This window comes from Zingiber officinale, chromosome 1B (genome assembly GCF_018446385.1).
Source record: "Zingiber officinale cultivar Zhangliang chromosome 1B, Zo_v1.1, whole genome shotgun sequence".
Classification (NCBI taxonomy): domain Eukaryota; kingdom Viridiplantae; phylum Streptophyta; class Magnoliopsida; order Zingiberales; family Zingiberaceae; genus Zingiber; species Zingiber officinale.
Window position 1 is genome coordinate 10,215,429 of NC_055986.1, and position 17,303 is coordinate 10,232,731.

Below are 17,303 nucleotides of genomic sequence, written 5' to 3' on the forward strand. Positions count from 1 at the left end.
TCCTGGATTAGCAGTGCGGTATGGAAGGATAGAAATAGAAGTTCACAAGTTTCGAGACAAAATAATAAAATAATAATAAAATATTATTAAAAAATATTTTTAAAAAATATTATTTCAAATTTTGCCAAATTCAATATTTTATCAATACTAACAAACCGTGAAAGGATGAAAATGAATTTTTCGAAAAATAATTTTGGAGGGAAAAAAATGAAAGGCGAAATTGGAAGTGACCCCGCTCTGATAAAGACGAAAAAGCCACAAAAGAAATGCTTGAATGGTGGTTTCACCTATTCGAAGCGACCCCGCTCTGATACCAATTGTTGGATCGAGACGCGCTAGAGGGGGGGTGAATAGCGCTCGTGGCTATTTTATTCGATTATCGGAATCGTAAGAATTATCGGAGTAATTAAGCAACGGAATTAAACAAAACAAGCACACAGAGACAGGAGGATTTTTACTTCGTTCGGAGCCTTGATCGACTCCTACTCAAAGGCCCGTGATCCTTGATCGTTTCCGGTGGACAACAACTATAAGCTCGATAAAAGGATTACAAGATGAAGTACAAGTAAATGGAAAAACTAGTTATACCGACGACAAGAGTAGAATTTTAAAGCTTCGGGTCGTCGGAGACTTGTAGCAGCACTTCCGGGCGTCTTTCGGAGCAGCACGTTGAAGAGAGAAGACTTGGAATGCGTTGTTGTTCAATGCTGCTCGAAGTCCCCTTATAAAGGGCATCCAAGGCGCCTTGAAGGCCTCTGAAGGCGCCTTCAAGGCTCCGAGTCCACCGTGCAGATGAGCGCTGACCAGTTTGCGCTTATCACCTTTGAGGGCGCCTTCAAGGGCCTTCAAGGCGCCTTCCAAGGCGCCTCCAGAGCCAGCTGAGGCGCCTTCAACCCTGTTTCGCGGCCAGGTCAGCTTTTGTACCCGAGGCGCCTCCAAGCTCCATGGAGGCGCCTCGGACACTGTTCATCCGAGGCTTTAGGTTGCTCTTTTGCACCTGCAAGATACGTTAGTCCCAAACACTATCCTGCAGCACAAAGTTAGCATAATAAACATGATAAATGAAGTATAGACAGTCTTCGGACTGTCCGAGTCTGACTTCGGATTTCCATCCGGAAACCCTAGGTCGACCCAACGCCTACTGTTTCCTCTACGGGGAACGCGTCCTCACCTACTCCACTCAGGAGATTTACCTGTTGCCAGTCGACTTTTGCTCAGCACTCGATACTTCCGGACTTTATGCTGGACATCCGCTTCCCGGCTAGTCCAGACTTTCACCTGGTTCGCGACACCAGGACTTTCCACCTAGGGTTACCACCCCCTAGGACTTTTGCCTGAAGCCATCGACCTTCCAAGACTTTCTGCATAGGGTTACCACCCCCTATGACCTAGGGTTACCACCCCCTAGGGTTTTCCCTTTGCCTAACCGCAGCTAGGACTTTTCTCCACCTAGGGTTACCACCCCCTAGGGTTACCACCCCCTAGGGTTTTCACCTGCCTAACCGCAGTTAGGACTTTCCTGAAACACTCATTCAACATATTAGATAACAGAGAATCTTAACTTTGAATCCCTTTGCCATTATCAAAACTTAGGTTCGATCGTCGGATGCTTCCTGCACCAACACTGATTGGCCGAGTTTGAGTTATATTAGAGTCACGGGCTCTAGAAGTCGAGCGGCAATAATAAACCCTCGAGTCAGAGACTCCCGTGCCGATCAGCCAGGTTTGAGTTATATTAGAGCCACGGGTTTTAGAAGTCGAGTGGCAACTATAAACCCTCGAGTCAGAGACTCCCGTGCTGATCGACCAGGTTTGAGTTATATTAGAGCCACGGGCTCTAGAAGTTGAGCAGCGACTATAAACCCTCGAGTCAGAGACTCCCGTGCCGATTGATCGAGTTTAAGTTATATTAGAGTCACAGACTCTAGAAATCGAGCGACGACTATAAACTCTCGAGTCAGAGACTTCCGTACTGATCAACTATAAACTCTCGAGTTAGAGACTTCCGTACTGATCAACCGGGTTTGAGTTATATTAGAGCCACGAGCTCTAGAAGTCAAGCAGCGACTATAAACCCTCAAGTCAGAGACTCCCATGTCGATCAGCAGAGTTTGAGTTATATTAGAGCCACGGGCTCTAGAAGTCGAGCGACGACTATAAACTCTCGAGCCAGAGACTCACATGTCGATCGATCGGATTTGAGTTATATTAGAGCCACGGGCTCTAGAAGTCGAGCGGCGAGTATAAATCCTCAAGTCAGAGACTCCCGTGCCGATCGGTCGAATTTGAGTTATATTTATATTAGAGCCACGGGCTCTAGAAGTCGAGCGGTGACTATAAACTCTTGAGTCAGAGACTCCCGTGTTGATCGACCGGGTTTGAGTTATATTAGAGTCACATGCTCTAGAAGTCGCACGACAACTATAAATCCATGTCTACGCCATCTCCACTAGTCTCGGACCAGCTTATTGATATATTTATCTTCCCCATTTGGGGTTGAGTCGTCTCCACTGGTTTTTGACCAGCATATCAGATTTCTTATCTCCCTCGTTTGGGGTCCAGTGGTCTTCACTGGTATCAAATTAGCATATCGGATTTCTTATCTCCACCGTTCGAGGTTGAGGTATCTCCACGGGGCTCGAACTAGAGCATCGCCACCAGTCTTGGATCGGAGTATCTTCGCTGGTCTCAGACCAAGGGTATCCCACGGGTTTCATGCTCTCCGATCGCACGAGCCTCGCACCCACTCTGGACACCAACATCATGCTTTTCGCTCTCGAGATCCTCTCCCACTCGGCATCATCCCGCTCGGTACTACTCAACTAACGGGTCTGCATTTTACGATCGCTTGGTCGGCATTCTCTGGGCCGCTTGGTTAGCACTTTTGTAGTCGCCTGATCCTTATCGCTCAACCGTCTGCTTAGCCACTTGCTCGTATCATCTGACATCCTTATGGTCGCCTGGTTGGCATTTTACAATCAGCCGGTCGATAATTTTCGATTGCTTGGTTACGGTCATTCGGTCGACATTCTTCGGTTGCCTGGTCGTCGTTTTACGATCATTCAATCGACATTCTCTCAGTCGCCTGCTCGATATTGTCTCAAGATCCGCTCCTGGCCGGTGTGCTCTCGGTCGGCACTTCTTGTCCGTACGATTTGCATTCATTCGACACCACTCGGTTGTTCCTTTTGTCACATTCAGGTTATCAGTTGGCATTTTCTCGATCGAGCGCTCGGAATAGCTCGTCCGTCGTCTTTCCACCCGCTCAACCTCCTCCCAATTGTCATGTTGCATTCTCCCGACCATCTGCTCGATATCACTTGGTCTCCCTCGGCATTCGATCGATCGCTATTTGGTATGCTCTTGGCACTATGTTTCGTCACTCGGTCGACACTTGTTTTTCTCGCCACTCTACCAGACTCTCGCCGATTCGGTCAGCACTTGCCTCACCTTATGTTTCAATGATGCAAGCTTGACGTCACACGACTAACCCAGCGATCTTACTTTATACTCGGGAGTGATTCAGCCTTTGCGATGGACTACCTAGTCAGTCAGACTCGCCTACTTCGACTAGACTTAAAGGGGAGACTAGACTTAAAGGGGAGACTTGTGATGTGAAGATAAATAAGAGCCATGTGGAGAAGACATTTTTTTCCCTTCCTCCCTCCAAGAGGAATACTTTGTAGACTTCTCTTCCTCCTTTAATAGAGACGACCTCTTAGACTTTTCTTTCCCTTCCCCCTTAATGACATCCTTCAATGGGATGCAACTCTTAGCCTTCCCTCAAAGAGGCACACCCCTTGGCTAGTGCCCTCTATATAAAGGTTAGGGAAGAGAAGAAATGAGAGGGAGAAAAAAAAAAGTGAGGACTGTTCATTCTATTATATTCTAGTTTTTGACTCACGAGCCGTCTCCGACCCATGAGTCGTCTTTGGCTTCCTCACAGCATCCAGCGGCCGACGCTACTCGCAGTCGGTCGACGCTCGTAGCCGGATGACACGTCTTCAGCTGTCCTCTGGATCGTCATCGTTATCGTATGCCCCTCAGATCCAGCCGACTGTACATGCCCGATGACGATCTAGCATTCACTCCTTTGATATAGCCTATCTCCGACCTTTGAGCTACTATTTTGTTCCGGCCATCGAGTCGTTGTCATTTTCCGGCGTTTGAGCTATTGTTCTATTCAGGCATGCAGGCCGTTGTCATATTCTGGCGATCCAGACCGCATCCAGCTTTGTGCCGACAGATCCCTGTCGCATTCGACTCCATGTCATCAAGTTTGGCTTTGTGCCATTAGATCCGACTCCTCCGGCTCACATTCATTTACTCTTCTGGATCACGATGACTCGATCAGTATCGTAGCCAGCTCACTAATCCATCCGATGGCGCCCCTGGGCTAGAGTATGTCACTGTACTCATTCTTTATTCATTTCATTATTCTACCATTAGCCTATTCCTTATATATTCGTGGGATCTGCCTCGAACATCAGGGTGCCAAGGATCGGGGAATCCCGGGCCTTGTCTGTAGATAGCGTTGATCAGAGATTTTATGACGACTAGGTCAACATAGAAGACAGCTCATCACACTCCCCCTCTGGGTCATGGCGACTTGGTTAGCGTTCCAGCCACACCATTTCGACAGTTCCGTCTTCTCAGATTTCCGACAAGATTATATATACACACACGAGCTGAGTTCGAACTAAGTTTATTTAATTTTTTAAAGGAGTCATTTTCGAACTGAGTTCGAATTAAGCTCATTTAACTTTTAAACAAGTCATTTTGAACCGAGCTTGACAAGTCATTTTGAACTGATCTCAAGCTGTTCATGAACTATTTAATTTCATTATGAGTCAAACTTGAATTTAAGAATTAAAACTTCAATTGAACTCGGGCCGAACTCGAGCTTAGGTAAAATGAACTAAGTTTGATCTCGAGCCTCCTACTGTTCGGATCGGCTCGATTCAATTACACTCCTAAGTATGACATTGTATGTTGCACAATGTGTAAAAATTATTCACTATGATAATATAATTAAAGACGTTAAATCCTTAGGGGGTGCTTGGTTGGAGGGAATGAGAGTGGGGAATGGGAAAAGGATTGAAAGTGGATGTTTGGTTGGGAGGATTAGTGGTGGGTTCCACGGATTCATTACCCCAAACATAGGAATGAATCATTCCCTAGCAAAAGGAGGGGAATGGGAAACCCCCCATTCCCATTCCCCACTTCTATCAATCTCATTCTCATTCACATTTCTTTATGTGAACCAAGCACCCCTTAGTGTTTTAAGATTAGAATAAAAACGCAAGGAAGTTGGCCATATTAGTAATCTAATTGTTAGTTTATTTACTTTTGTGACATAAATGTTATTTCTTGTGAAATCGTATTTTATATAGTTATTAATTATGGCATGTATAGATAGATAACTTGTGATAATGAACATGGACAAAAAATATTTGTACTATTAACAAAGTGTTGTATTTGGGTTCTTTAATGAAAATTTTGATTGAAATCTATGAATTTAGGAAAATTCGTCAAAAAACAAAACTCTTTGGCAGGTCATATTTGCTAATGCAGACAAGTTTAAGGACCGACTAGTAACATTCCTCCTTTTCAATTTCGTCAGAAGACTCAGAACGCTACCCGCGAGCTGAGCTGTCAACGTCCGGGGCCCGCTTAGTGGCCCTGAGAACCATGAGGGTCGGTCGGCCGGCCCGCGATGTAGCCTGACAGCGCCGCGTCCGTCGCGGGTGCTTAATCGTACGTACGTCGGACTTAAGAGTGCCGCCTGGTCCGGGACCACCCAACCGACGGCCGAGATGCACTGAGAGAACCACTCCCTCCCCTATCCTCTCCTTTCTTTTTCCTGTCTCCTGTCGTTGCCAGTCGGAGGACCACCTCATCGTCACCGTCCTAAAATGCTGACTAGATCCAAGATTAACTATTTTATTTTTCATTTTTTTAAAAAAAAAATACGTTATATACGAACCAAGAAATTACAAGGAAATATAAATTCCTTTCACTATTTAAATTAATTATATTAAATTTTGGGTATTTCCGTGGGCATTTGGAAACGGGAAAGCTATATATACACGTCAGCTTCCGTTGCATCGAGATGTTGAGGGAGACTAAAAGCCGAAGAAGTCGGAGGTTTTCCCATCCATCCAAATCGAGGTTATTGAGATCGGAATGAGAATTAGCGATCGCTTCGCATCGCAAGATTCTTTCGTGCTCGCGCGATCGGGAGGATGGAGCAACCTCAAGCGGATCGGAGAGCGACTTACCTCGCCGCGCTCACTCTGGAGATCCAGAAGAAGCTCCAAAAGGTTTTTTTTTTCCCCTTTCCCGTTCATTCGATCGGGCAGCTCACAGTTTATTTGCTTAAGAGGATTTAGTGTTCGAGCCTTCGGGGTATGTTTTAATCTGATTAACGACTTTCCCCGATTCTCGGACGTTGAGCTTTGCGCGGTAGCAGTTCTTTTTGTGAAGCCCCAAGTGGAAAACTTGTTTCTTTTCCTTGTCGGAATTCGATGAAAATGACTTTCTTTTAGCAATAGGTAGGGCAATGTGTTTTCTGCTTTTCCTCCTCGTTATTTTCTGTGTTATGGCAGGCCTTGAACATGCCAGTGCAGCGGCCGAGACTGCTCGAAGTATTGTTTGCCGATGTGGCTTTGGAAGTCAAAGATGAAGCTCGAGGTGCTACTTTATTTATGTGATCATTTTGCGTGATTGCATTTATGGATAATATGTTAGAGGTTGCACAACGCGGTTGTCTATTTTGACAACAAAACATAGTTGGGTTGCATAATTTCTGGGTTTCTGCGTGTGCGATATGCTGGAGTTTATAAAACATAAACAAATCGTATGGTATTTATAATTTTTTTCTTCCAAAAAGAATGACAACAATTCCGAGGAAGATTCTACTTTATATGTTGCGTGATTCTTCTTAGATTCTACTTTACGTACAATGTACTTAGCAGAGATAATATTGAACAAGGAGGAAGATGAAATCACCAAAACTGAGCAGAGCCTGTGTTTCTATGATCTTCTTGCTGATTACTATGTTCAAGCTCCCCAGGCCGGAAATAGTATTGTTGATTTAATTGTTCAACTCTGGAGCCAGTACTTTGTGTCACATATATTTGCTCTCCTATTCCACAAATGGGTAAGTTTTGCATTGCAGTAAATTTTATCTATTATATATATAAACATGACATTTCTATCTATTATATGATTACTCAAGATGGTGCGTTACTGCATTTCATACTGTGAGATAACCACATGATTTTGCATGTGGTGCACAAAACATAGCCATATATGCTATAAAAGAAAATATGGAAAGAACCAAATCCTGTCTATGAAAGAACCATAGCCATATATGCTATAACCTATTTCTTGTTTAGTGTTAATCCCCAACATGAGTTCTCTTGTACCTGTTTTGATAGTCATACATCTTGGTTCTTAAATTAACAAGAGAAATATGAACGATTTTGTAAATATCTATGAATGGGGAATGTAATGTTTTACCCTAAGCTGATCCATAAACTAACCCAAGCTGGAGAAGTATCCGGTTCCAATTTTTTCCAGTTGAGCCGGCAGCCCATTCCAGTTTTTATGACTATGTCTATAACACAAAATATGCTGAGTTCTTCATTTAAACTAGATATAGTCATATAACACAGCCTGCATAGGTAATTGGAAATTGGTTCGTTGTACCATACTAACATGTATCTGGTATTCTCCATGCTTACAGAAATCGATATGTATTCAACTATGATATACAATAATAAATTCTTTGTAAAATGTTTTAAATTAAACAATACTATGACTTGCAATTATTGAAATATGTATTCAACATGTATCCTATTTTCTAATCTTTAATAAATGTGTACCCAATCTCTGTTTGTATATACTATTAGTAGATTAGTATAGGGACTACAATTAATCCATATTTCCTATGGAGGAAACAACAGCTAGCAAACAAATGAGGTCAGAAAAAAAACTATTGAGAAGGTTGGAATAATTTTTCTCTAGTTGCATTTTTTAGAAGGAAAGAAACTAGGAGAAATTTCCTTTTGCACTGTTTCTTTGGAGGGAAGGAAAGAGAGGGAAATTAAAAGTTCTAAAATTGATGTGCTAATTGTTTTTTTTAAAAAAGAGAGAATATATTAAAATATTTTGACGTTGGCAGATTTGTGTTGTACAGTGAAGTTTCTACTCAATTCTACCTAAGGGAACAGAGGGAAAGGGAGCTGGAGAATTCTTTCCCTAGCTTAGTATTCTTCCTTAGGTGTTTCTTGCCAAGGGAATGCACCCTTAAGGGCTGAAAATCAACCCTTATTAGCATTTTCATTATGGCATGAAAGCACACCATATAGGTGGACTTTAAGCAGTTATGGAGACATCGGACATGGTACATCACTTCAGAAAATGATGCAAATTCCTAAAACCAGTTTTTTCTTAATACGAATTTTGATATGACAACACCAAAGATTGCCTAGGCAGCTTCTCATGCTTTCGGAATGTTATCTTTTTTTGAGGAACTGGTTAAGAGGCATGGAATGATACAAGGAAAAACATGAGAGCAACGCCTATAGATAATATATCTACATGATTCATCCTTCTTGTAATGTATTTACCTAAATTAAAGACAGAATTAAATTGATGAAACATGCTATGAATGTGCAAAGAGACAATCTCAGAGAGTACTCTTATAATGTGTTTCAAGTATCTTATTTATCATTCTCATTATCTTTGTAAATAAGGGTGTTGTTACTGGATAGTATGATTTCTGCTTTGCAGTTATTCGAAGTTTCAGTTGAAAACACTGAAGTTTTGTTACGATATGCATCTGCCCTTGTCCAAGGTTCTTCCAATATTTTCTGGTACGTTAGAAATTTTTTTATGGACCTATCTTGTTCAAGGTTCTACCAACATTTTCTATCACGTTAGATTTTTGTTGTTGTTGTTAAATTGATTCGATGAATGTCGTGCTGGATTAACATCAGCACCGCCAGAAGATCACTAGTCCTGCCAATTTAGCTGTTTTCTTCGATGTCACAAAAAAATATCAAAATGTCAACGGTTTGAAACAATAATAAGTAGTGAAAAAAAGGAAATAAAAAAGGAAATGAAGAAAACACTAAAATGCTGTTAAATGATGATGATAGAAGAGTGTGACTCAAGGATCAATCAAGTTGCATGATTACAAGAGCCTCTTGACAATGTCGTCTCAGTGAGAATCCCTCTTTAATAGAAGAACAAATAGCATGTTAGCCATATGCTCCATAAACAGATCATAGATGCCAAGATTAACCTCTGTGGACCATCCTATGGAGCAATTAACAAAAAACTTGGTGAGTAGTTTTTGAGTCGGATAATAAATTCAATGATAAGATCACCTAAACACATACTAATTAGTGTTGAGTTGTTAAACTAGTAGAGATCAACATTGCATCTTCATTCCTTGACCGAAAAAGAAAAGTTCAGCTTCATTCAAATATACACCAATGCTTTATTCTGAACATTATCTTTGGATCTGGTGGATGAGTACATGTACTATTCCTCAGAATTACATGAAAATTTGATGTGCAAGATAAATTAGTTGCATATAGTTCCTGCGCCTTGTTTGGTTTGCTATATTGCAATCGTTCAATAATGTGAACCGTGTAAATGGCCAGAAGAAACAATCATGATTCTTCAACTTTTATACTTTCCTCTCTTCTTTTTTCTTAAGATTTTCTTTGTTACATCCACCATCAGGATTGATATTCAGACAAATAGGAGGAGATTTTTATCCTTGTTCAGGGTAAGATACACCTGGTTCACCTCCTATGATCTAGTAGTGTATTGCGAAGCTTACCTTGAGCTTCATTTTTCAGTTTCTCTTTGAGAAGGTTGCCATTGTACCACATGAAAGAAATAAGATAGCAGTGCAGGTTTTTTCTTTGCTTTCGAATATACTATATTGGTTACCGCTTCCATCTATTTTTTCTGAAATATCTTGATACTTAAGTTTTACTCTGTTCTTATATATGAGCATAATATTCTTTTATAGGCCCGTCGAGACCTCTATCTTCTTCTCTCGAGATTCTTATTCTTCTACAATTTAGGTGCAAGTTCTATCACATTATTCTATCCCCCTTAACAGTAGCTTAACGTCCGTAATCTTAATGCGATTTTAATTAGAACCTACAGATGATGATATGCTAGAAACTTTTATAAAACACTTTCCTGCCTTCCCAAATGCCTTTCTGATTGGAGGTCCAGCAGATGTTTTCGTAATTGAGGTCACAGATCAGGTTAGTTTTCTACAACAATATCATCATTAACTGCTGCATTATCAATGCCCCCGTACTATTTCAGCTTCAGAAGTTAAAAGTGGAGCCAGTCGTTCTACATTATATCTCCCGAATGAGTACTCTTCAAGGTTAGATACATATTTTAACAATTGCAGATGACTCTAATCTTCATTTTCATTCATGGTACATGATTCTGTTAAAAATTTTAAAGGACTAGAGTTGAGAATGACTACGAGTACACGGCTAAAGGCTTGCCTTTACAGCTTTACTTCACCCGGAGGCCCAATGTATCCAACAAGAGCCGTACGACATGCAGCCTGGGAAACGTTGGATCTTCTCTTCCCGGTGACTAATCTTGTGTTCATAATCGTTTGACTGAATATATAGAAATAAATATATAAATAAAAGACTCGTGTTTGAATACTTGACCCTGCCTGATTGTTTCTGAATGTTTCATGTTTGCACAGGTTGGTCGTTATCCGCGGCATGTGATAAGCCTGTTCTTCCGGTTGCTGTATCCATGGTGTTGGCCTTCTTCTTGTTGGAACTTCATTAAGACTTGCATTAGGGCTTTTTTTTGCTACTTCATCAACAAAATTATTGCAAGTTGGGAGAAAATGAGGAGACCGAATACAAAGAGTTCCTAGGCTCTACACTGCCACGTATAAATGTTTTCCGCTGTGTTTTTTCTTTTTCTTTTTTAAATTTTCCCACTTAATGTTCATCGGGAATTACAATCGATTTTCATTGAGGTGCGGTGGCTGTTAAATAATTATAAAAAAGACACACTATGTTTTTTTATGTGACACTCAATTAAATTTTTTAGAATTTTGTCTTTTTTTATTATATTATATAATTTATTTAATTTTATTAACAATTAATTTATTTTGTTTGGGTCGGATTGAAATGAGAATGTTATAAAAAATTATAATCCGATATGAATAGAAATTTAGAGGGTGTTTGACTGAATTTATAAACTCTCTAAAATAGTATATAAGTTATTTTAGAATTTATAAATTTTTTAAATTTGTTTGATAAATTATTTTTAAAAAAATTTATAAGCTGTCAAAATAAGTTGTTGTGAAGTTTATAAGTTGTTTTTAAACAAATATGGAAGATTCTATTTTTTAAAAAATTATTTTAAAATTTTTTTCTCTAAAATATTCCTATATAATTTCACAAATCCTTATCTTATTCTCCATAAATTTTTATAAATTTAATATCTTTTTATCTCCACCGACTTCTCTTCTTGCGTTGTGTCATTTTCTCCGTCAACGTTTCTTTTCAAATTTTTTTTCTCTCAGTGCATAAATTCGTCCAAAACTTTTTATTAATAAAAAATCTAAAACCCTCTATTAATAATATTATATTTTTTTTATAATTTTATTAATAAAAAGATCTTATAATACCAAACACATCAATACTTTTAAGTTGATTGTAATAAATTTATCCAAACACTTTAACAGTTTATTTTTAAAATAAAATCTAATAATTTATAAACTCTTAAAATAACTTATAAAGTATACGAACTTTTAAATTATTTTTAATAAATTTAACCAAACATCCTCTAAATTAGAAAACTATAAATCTGAATCCAAATAAACGATTTTATTCTTTTATTTTTCTTAATTTTTTTAAAAAATATATTAATAAAATAAATAATTTTAAAAATGAAAATAAAAAGATAAACCAATTATCTTTCTCTCCAAATGGTCTCCAAACAATTTAATCCGAAAAATTTTAGATCCAACCCGATTTGACCGAATAATATTTTTCGAATCCAATTCGGATCCAAACATTGAATTAACTTTATGCATAGGATTATCTATGCTATTTTATTCAATTCAACTCTATCAAAAAGAAGAAAAAAAAAAGCCGCAAAATTTTAGCTCCAAACATTCCCAACTAAAAAAAAACTTCAAGCCTATAATTGAACCTGCTATTTAGAGCCAAAAGATGTCAACTAGGAGAATTCATTATCGGGAATCAGACAAATATGTCAATAAATAATGCTATAAACTTATCCGGGGATAGTAGTTGTCTGTCAGAGTTGCAGAAAAATACAAAAGACAGTTTATCTAAAAAAAACAAAATTACGAGGATACAACTTCCAAACTGTCACCAATATAAACTTCCATGGACACATCATTGAAACATAACAATAGAAAAAAGCTATATGAAAATAACAGACCCAGTGATCAACTTCACATAAAACCACCCTCGGTCCAAGTCGATTTTCCATTTTGATGCACACCCTTATTTGGTAAGCTATGCTTGTAGCTATCGTAGCCATCGTCGTCTTTGACGTCATCCCAACCTGCCCAACTTTCGCTATTCTGTGTGCTGCCCTTCCTTGGCTCTTCCTTCCTGTCACTCTCACCCCAGTCATCCCAAGAGCTATAGGAACTGGACTGTTTGGTTGAATTCCCCGTAGGTTTGTTCCAAGACTTGTCCTGACCAAATTCTTGATAGTAACCATTTTGCTCGCTTTCTTTTTGTGGCAAGTTGTCTTTCCAGCTGCTGCCTTCTGTAGTGTACTGTTCTACTTTTTGTGTAGCCATTGCCATGACTCCTCTCATGATTCCCCATGTCTTCTGCCCAATTTCAGTGGTTTTGTTGGTTACCACATTCACAGTTTCATTGACCTTCTGATCATACCCTGACTCCCTCATCTGTATTATCAAAGAAAAAACATCCTTTTACTCTTGATAAGGATGAGATCATCTGAAGGAAGCAAAAGAAAAACTAAGAAATAGCACAAAGAACATTCTCTGGCAGAAGAATAAATGAATACCTAAATAGGTACTTAGTTGCATTTTAATGAACAGCAATTTTGATTCAATATACCATGGGATACTAAGATGTCCTCAAGCTACATGAAAATTGATAGGACAAAGTAATATTGACAAATAAGCCAAGTTTGAAAAGCAGAAGTCCCACAGAAGAATTTTATCCATTTTATAATTCAACTTTGATGCAGTCACAGTTTATCAATCTGTATTCAGTAGTATAATACAAACTGGGTTCTTAATTCTGCCAATGAATCAGACAAAACACGTTCTTCTTAATGGATAACATTGTGTCTTGTGAATTTCTTTTTTTTCTTAGATTTCCTCTCTTCCCTCTTATATTTTCCTCTTCCCTTTCTCATCTTCACCATCATCTATACTAATTCCACCACTTTGTCATATGCAAAATTAAGGAATTGAATATTACATTATCAACAAGGAAGATATATGTCATTTGACATGAAGCACATATAGTCAAACTCCTGAAATTGCATGCAGAACAAGGTAAGTTTTCAACCACAGATAAGGAGGCATTAAATATGATTTTGGCAAAACATTATAAAACCTAAATGTCATTCATAAATGGTTGCTCTGTGTCTGAAATAAAGCTAACATTGAAAAATATAGTATTTCAAAAGCCAGTAACATTTTCAAAAAACAATAGACACTACCTTATATGTCAGCTCCTTGGTACTAGCTTGGACAACATTAGCAGCAGACTGTGCTGCAGAGCTTGCAACCAAAGATAGCCGGCCAAGACCCTAGCAAAATGCAAAATAGATTATTTCTTTCAGTTAATTACATCATAGCCTAGAAAATGAAATTATGATGCTGAAGATGGCAACTGCATATATGGACTACAATATCAATTGTTCAAAACACTAGGCAACTACAAGAACCTCACAGACAACTAAATGCATGTTCAGTATATAACTATAAAACCATACAAGGAAAACTATAAAACTAAATGAGCAACATTTTTTATGATTAAAAGTTAAAACCATGGAAATATAGACAGTATATCCTGGGAAGGAGAATAGATTATTATGAAATTCAAGCCTTCAAGGAAGTGGAGCCCATAGTGGAAGTGCACAGAAATTATAGAAAAATAGAATAACTAAAGAGAGAATCTCAATGATTAGGGGTAACAATTTGCAATTAAAATAAAGTGAAGAAAATCTATAACCGAGTAGGCTCAATAAGAAATTGGGCCTCTTGTTATATATGTTATAGTGTGTTATAAAATTAAATTTAAATATCTCTATGGTTTATCACAGATGGATTATTGCATGAGAATCTTGTAATTTTTGTTCATGTTAGAGTATCCTTTCTAGCTAATCACAAGCCCAGAAAGAGGCAGACATGGTAGCAAAAAATAACCAACATTTAGCAAGAATTTTAACAAAAATATGAAAATGAATGTATCAACATCAAGCAATCCTTGCAATGGTCGCTTTTCAAAGGTTGTCTAAAAATACACAGAAAAAAAAGGACATTGTAAAGCATAGTTCTGATTTGTCCAGCAGATAGGCACGCGCACACATGCATGTGCACACAAATATGATGATTGAAATAAGTAAACTTGTCCTGATCTTTTGTGATGTTGTACATCCCTTAGTCAAAAAAGGAATTTTATAAGATCATAGTACGACTTGTCAAACTTTTAAAAAAACTGATCTTTGAAATAAATGGATATGTAAGATTATCATAAAAGGTAAAATAAAAAATAGTATTATCCAAGAGCATTTAGGTATAACTGTAAATGAATTGAGATGGTAAGAACATTTTCATAGATGACAAATAGATCAAAACTAGACTAATTGTATTGATTAGAGTGGAAAGTGTAAATATTGAGTGAGATTAAAGAAATCTAGTTAATGTAATAAAAATTATTTAATTGATTAGAATATGACTAGTAATATAGCCTTGTGTAAGTTCGATGGATGATCAAATTCATGTGGCCGGCCCACGATAGTTGGAGCAAACAAAACTTAGATGATGATGATGTATCATATACACATATATACATTTCACATAATTTATATTATAGATTAGATGGTCCTGTGGCACAGAAGGCTTACTTCAAGGTTAATGAGGTCTTAGAATTAAAAACAGTTTCCTTAGTTGGTAACTTCGTGGCACCATCATTGGTTGGGCTTCACATGTTGATTAAGGACTTGCAACCTTGATGAGACACTCTCGAATGGTGGAATTTGAGTAGATGCATATTAGTAGAGAAATCCCATAGAGTAGATTATTTGAGTAACTTTCAAGGTTTCTTAACATAAATCTTACTGTTTTAACAAACATCAGTTTTGTCATAAAATTTTGATGCTAATGATTCACAGTTTCATGAAAGTTCTTAAGGAAGCAAACAGGATAAAAGATCACTGATTAAATAATTTGTAATCACAGCACAATGTGCTGAAGGGGGGTTTTAACAGATATAACTATACCAGGATATATTTTCAAGAACCACTAACATTTAACCTTTTAATTAAACATTAATAACATATATAATACCGTGAACAACTTAAGGCATAGAGGATAGTTAAGCAAGAATGAGGAAGATGTTTTATTAATCATGTGCCTGTAAATTATTTAAAGATATCGTGTATAGAAATAAGGATATCATGCTTGAAATTATTTGTGAACTCCTATTAGTAAAAACATGAATGTCTCGTGATTTTAAGAACTTGTGTCTATCTTGATGATGCCATTTGTAGTAAAAGTATCATGAAGGAACACCATAAAATAAAATAAAAATAAAATAAAATAAAAAGGTGTGTGACTTGGATCTCCAATTCTTAACTTTCATATCAGAAACAACTTCATGATCAGAACAAACCGGTAAGTGAGATCACAAAGTTGAGGTAGTAGATACGTTCATGATAAGCCAAGTAAAATGCACAAACAAGTATTAAATGACTTGTTCATCACCTGAGAAACCACGGAAACTGTATCTCGAAGCACATCACCCTGCGAATTATTGCTCTGGGAAGGAGGCGGTGTAGACCCGAATCCAATGTATTTGCCACCCTGGGATGGTGGGATCCCTTGAGGACGAGATTCGTTTTCAGCCATCTTCCTCGAGAAAAAGCTCTCCTTGTTAGCCGCGGACGCCTCGAGTTGTGCCCTGGTGTACATATCCTCCGTCGATCTAGATCGGGGTGGCTGCTGCGTCCCTCCAAATCCTCTGCCACCACCAGACCTAACATCACCGGACGATTGATTCCTCCTCATATCAGAAAAGGATGAGGACTGGTAATTATCGTTATCCCAATTATCCCAGTCACTATTACTTGAGAAATTGCCATCTTTCCGAGCACTCGATCCCGACGGTGGCTTTTTTGACTTGGAATCCAGCGATTCCTGAACGACAGGCGGATCCTGCCAGGATCGGCCTTCGGCGAGGGCCTGGATGCGGTCGCGGTAGACAGATGCCGCCCGTGTATTATACTTGGCCACGATATCCGTCTCCTTGAGGACGCCATAGCGAGCGAGGAAAGCGTTAAGGCGGTCGTTACCACCAGACTCCATTTTCTTAAGCTGGATCTCGGACCAGGAGTCCATGGTGACAGATCGGACGAAGCTGATGTGCACGCCAAGGCCGCGGTGCTTGCCGGAGCACTCAAGGCACATGAAGATCCCGTAAGATACGGAAGCCCACTGTGGATTCTTTTGAGCACAATCGACGCACGTCTTGTTGCCCGGCTGCGATTGGAGGTCACGAAGGCGTCGCGTGGCGGAGGTGGCTGCCATTTCTGCGGCGTCCTCGATTCCGGACGGATCCCGATACCGCGACGAAGGAGGGTTGGATCGGAAGGAGAAGGGCGGAAATGGATCGAAGAGGAGAAGAGACGAGAAGCCTCGAGGGGATCGCTGAGTCTCTCCTTCCCCCTCTCTCCTTCCGTTTCCTGCTCTAAAAACCGAAGATCACGATTTGGGCATCGCCGACGCCGTATATAAGGAAAGATTCGTTTGCCTGGATAAAATTAATTTAATTGTTTACGTTCCATATAGATAATAAAATATATTTTTATAATGTAAATTAAATTAAATTTGGCAAATTTCTGTTTTTAACCAGGTATATCTTATAATCTGATTAATGACCAGTCCCACATTTCCCTTACCAAGTAATTTTAAAAAAAAAAAATCATTCAATAGTTCAGGTCGAAATAAGATGATCGAGTAGTTTAATTATTTTAAAAATATA

At 38.7% G+C, this 17,303-nt stretch overlaps 2 protein-coding genes across 5 annotated transcripts; one reads left to right on the top strand and one right to left on the bottom strand.

Moving 5' to 3' along the window:
• Positions 1 to 6,091: 6,091 nt before the first annotated feature.
• On the top strand, positions 6,092 to 11,099 carry LOC122050013. 4 transcript variants are annotated; one of them, XM_042611092.1, is made up of 11 exons: positions 6,092 to 6,323; positions 6,609 to 6,693; positions 6,978 to 7,162; positions 8,800 to 8,882; positions 9,760 to 9,805; positions 9,879 to 9,935; positions 10,055 to 10,109; positions 10,186 to 10,298; positions 10,363 to 10,426; positions 10,510 to 10,643; positions 10,766 to 11,099. In XM_042611092.1, the coding sequence occupies exons 1-11, from the start codon at positions 6,246 to 6,248 to the stop codon at positions 10,943 to 10,945; spliced, it is 1,080 nt and encodes a 359-aa protein (XP_042467026.1). In that variant the 5' UTR covers positions 6,092 to 6,245; the 3' UTR covers positions 10,946 to 11,099. The 4 variants fall into 4 exon arrangements, with proteins under 4 accessions (XP_042467026.1, XP_042467027.1, XP_042467028.1 ...); XM_042611093.1 differs by having other exon boundaries at positions 10,516 to 10,643; XM_042611094.1 differs by having other exon boundaries at positions 10,195 to 10,298.
• A 1,194-nt stretch (positions 11,100 to 12,293) lies between these two features.
• On the bottom strand, positions 12,294 to 17,040 carry LOC122050059 (probable ADP-ribosylation factor GTPase-activating protein AGD6). The gene is made up of 3 exons (XM_042611097.1): positions 16,028 to 17,040; positions 13,759 to 13,848; positions 12,294 to 12,970 (listed from the first exon to the last, which is right to left on the bottom strand). Exons 1-3 carry the CDS (start codon positions 16,847 to 16,849, stop codon positions 12,503 to 12,505), a joined length of 1,380 nt encoding a protein of 459 aa, XP_042467031.1. The 5' UTR covers positions 16,850 to 17,040; the 3' UTR covers positions 12,294 to 12,502.
• Positions 17,041 to 17,303: the final 263 nt, after the last annotated feature.

Coding starts and splice junctions, on each gene's coding strand:
- LOC122050013 (XM_042611092.1), top strand. CDS start 6,246: ATGGAGCAACCTCAAGCGGATCGGAGAGCGACTTACCTCGCCGCGCTC. Junction 7,163..8,799: donor CTCTCCTATTCCACAAATGG/GTAAGTTTTGCA, acceptor TCTGCTTTGCAG/TTATTCGAAGTTTCAGTTGA. Junction 8,883..9,759: donor GGTTCTTCCAATATTTTCTG/GTACGTTAGAAA, acceptor ATCCACCATCAG/GATTGATATTCAGACAAATA.
- LOC122050059 (XM_042611097.1), bottom strand. CDS start 16,849: ATGGCAGCCACCTCCGCCACGCGACGCCTTCGTGACCTCCAATCGCAG. Junction 13,849..16,027: donor CAGTTTCCGTGGTTTCTCAG/GTGATGAACAAG, acceptor GCATTTTGCTAG/GGTCTTGGCCGGCTATCTTT. Junction 12,971..13,758: donor CCAAGGAGCTGACATATAAG/GTAGTGTCTATT, acceptor TTGATAATACAG/ATGAGGGAGTCAGGGTATGA.